Source organism: Lactuca virosa, chromosome 5 (genome assembly GCF_052849685.1).
Source record: "Lactuca virosa cultivar CGN04683 chromosome 5, Lactuca_virosa_CGN04683_v6, whole genome shotgun sequence".
NCBI classification, from domain to species: domain Eukaryota; kingdom Viridiplantae; phylum Streptophyta; class Magnoliopsida; order Asterales; family Asteraceae; genus Lactuca; species Lactuca virosa.
This window is the reverse complement of record NC_136430.1, coordinates 215,554,753-215,557,633: the sequence shown is the minus strand read 5'-3', so window position 1 is coordinate 215,557,633 and position 2,881 is coordinate 215,554,753. Positions and strand designations below refer to the sequence as shown.

General features: G+C 31.1%; 1 protein-coding gene across 1 annotated transcript; it reads left to right on the top strand.

The window, feature by feature from the left end:
• Nucleotides 1–233: 233 nt before the first annotated feature.
• On the top strand, nucleotides 234–2,506 carry LOC145111202 (guanine nucleotide-binding protein subunit gamma 2-like). Its single transcript, XM_079047498.1, has 4 exons — nucleotides 234–595; nucleotides 1,474–1,526; nucleotides 1,725–1,769; nucleotides 2,090–2,506. Exons 1-4 carry the CDS (start codon nucleotides 485–487, stop codon nucleotides 2,172–2,174), a joined length of 294 nt encoding a protein of 97 aa, XP_078903624.1. The 5' UTR covers nucleotides 234–484; the 3' UTR covers nucleotides 2,175–2,506.
• Nucleotides 2,507–2,881: the final 375 nt, after the last annotated feature.

Below are 2,881 nucleotides of genomic sequence, written 5' to 3'. Positions count from 1 at the left end.
CCCGACCCAACTTAATTATCTGTATTTCTGGCCCATCCCTACCAATGGCCACAATATACAGAGCTCAACGACTAATTTTGCATTTAAAAAGTAAAATAATAATTAAATTAAGTAATTAACATTCCCCTACCGACAATCGCAGCAGTAATACTCCAGACCTCAGCTACGACCACAAGTCGACAACAAACAGTAAAAACTCGGTTAAATTGAGCGACTATATATGTATATGAAACAAAGTGAATTGCGGACAAAAAAGATAACAATCCCAGAAAAGCCTTCTTCTTGTCGCTCATTGTTCCTCGTTTTGTGCCAAAAAATCGCACTCACACCAACTCCTTCCCATCAAAAGTCTTCTTTCTTTTTTCCTCTCTTTTTGTCTTGCAGTTGAATAATCTTGCGATGGCTATTCGATTTCATCCAATTGTGATTCTTTAGGGTTTACGATTACGTCTTTGATTTCGTAATTGCAGAGAGAAAAAAAGATATGCAAACAGAAGGATCGGAGGTGGTAAGATCGATGGCAGCAGACACAAGAGGGAAGCATAGAATTTCTGCTGCATTGAAGAGGCTTGAGCAAGAAGCTGATTCTTTAGAGGTTTTTCTTTTCTTTAATTTTATGATATTTATATACCTCTATTTTTATTTTTTATTACATGGATTTTTGCTTTTGATTGCGATTTTATCTGAAAGTTGTAATCTTGAAGTAAATCGAATATGTTATATTTGGGTTTTTTCTTGACAGGATAATAGATCGTAGGGAATGATTGCTTTCATATTTTATTTTTTGTACTAATTGTGAACAAGTTTGAATTCTGTGTTGTTCAACACTTTAACTGATTAAAATCTTTTCACATTTCCATTAGAACACTAGAGTTTGTGAAAGATTACGACTTCGATCCATGAAATTAACTATTAAGTTTATATTTATGCATTAAGGGTGTGTTTGGGATTGCTTTTTGAACTCCAAAAAGCCAGGATCCCTAATTTTTGGGAACCTCCATTTTAAACTTTTTAGCCAACCCCTTTGAAAAGCATTTATGCAATAGCCAAACACTTTTTTTAGACTTATTGAATAATGTTCTCTATGGATAAATGTTCTTTAAAAGATATCTGAAAATATAATGTTGTTTAAAATAAGATATTTGAAAATAAATGTTGTTTAAAAGATCTTTGAAAAAAAATAACACGATTATGGAACCAGTGGAAAAAAGAAATCGGGACAAATTTGTAAAAAGTTAGGACATAACTAGAAAGTTTCATTTTCCTTATTTTTTCCAATTAAGTCGTTCTTTATGCTTTAAGTCAAGAAACACCATGGAGTCATTTGGAAAGTTATATTCTTACCTTTGTCACATTGTTGGGATAAAAGGAGAAATAATCTCAATGTCTCTATATTTGACTATTTTTTTTTTTTTTGGTTAACTTATCCTAGTGACTTTTGGAGTTATAATTTCTCGATTTGATGTAATACAGGAGGAGCTAGAACAACTTGAGAATATGGAAACAGTTTCAGGTGTATGCAACACGTAAGTATGAATTGTATAGGGTTAAATGCAAGGAATTTTCACACGTATAAATATAGAAACAAAAAAAAAAATTAAAATACAATGCTATAATTGGGTAGATTGTCAAAATACATTGCTATTTCTTGCATTTAGCCCATTGAACCAACTTAACACCATTTCACACAACTTTCTAACTTACCTTTTCGTTGTCTTCACTAGAATCTTCAATGACGTGGAAAGCAGGCCGGACCCACTACTTCCAATGTAAAATTATATTTACCCTCACTTTTATATCTTTTATATTATTACTTTTTATTATCACATTTTTCGTCCCCATGCTATTGTACGATTTTCGGATTTAGTCTAAAAATAAATCTTCTTTTCGTTTCTGGTCCCAAAATTCACCTTTTCATAACGCTTTTAGTCCTTGACTCATAAGCCGTTTATAGAGGGACATTAAATACATGTTAAATGACCATTTTGCCCTTAATTTTATATATTTGTACTGTCATGTCATGTCAGGTCAGGTGCTGTATAACCATTGGATTTTAAAAGTGTCGAATGTTTTTATGTGTTTTTGGCAGAACGAATGGACCAACAAACCCGTTATGGGATAGATGGTTTGAAGGACCAAATGATAAATCGGATTGCAAATGCTGCATACTGTGACGACATTCTTTATAGTGATGTAATTATTCATATATCATCATATATGAAAACCAATTTAGTTGGACTAAAATATATTAGAAGGACGCATGTGTGTAGAAACTAGGAAGTATAAGTTGTTTTAATTTACTATTTGTGCAGAAGTGGTCTTATTGGAGATGATGTTCTGGTAGCATTTAGCATGGTAACAAAGTATAGTCGTTTTAGGCAATTAGGCTTGGGAATTTCTGGAAGTGCAAAATTATGTATAAACTTTTAAATCGGTAACAAATATTGGCTTTCATATTTATTTAATTCTTATTTACCTTTAATAAAATTATATGTTTCTTGTGTGATTATGAGCTCTAATTTTATTTACTTAATTTACTTTCAAATAATAATAATAATAATAATAATAAAGACAAATTCAACCATCTTCTTAGGTTTGTTCCAAACTTTAAGAAAATTCCTCCAATAGTCATCATTTTCCGAGTCAGGATTGCAAGAAATGGGTTCTCCATATTCATGTGTTTGGTAAAACTAATTGTCGAATAAAAGTATGAAGCTATAGTTTTATTTCTTAAGAAGTTTTTAACAAAAGAAGTTATAAGCTTTTGAAAATTATAAAGTGATTTAAAAGATAAATGATAAAAAGCTCTAAAAGTTCTCAAAAGTGAGTTGCCGAACGTACCCTTTTAATGCTATTTTTTTTTTCACTCTTCCTCATTTTT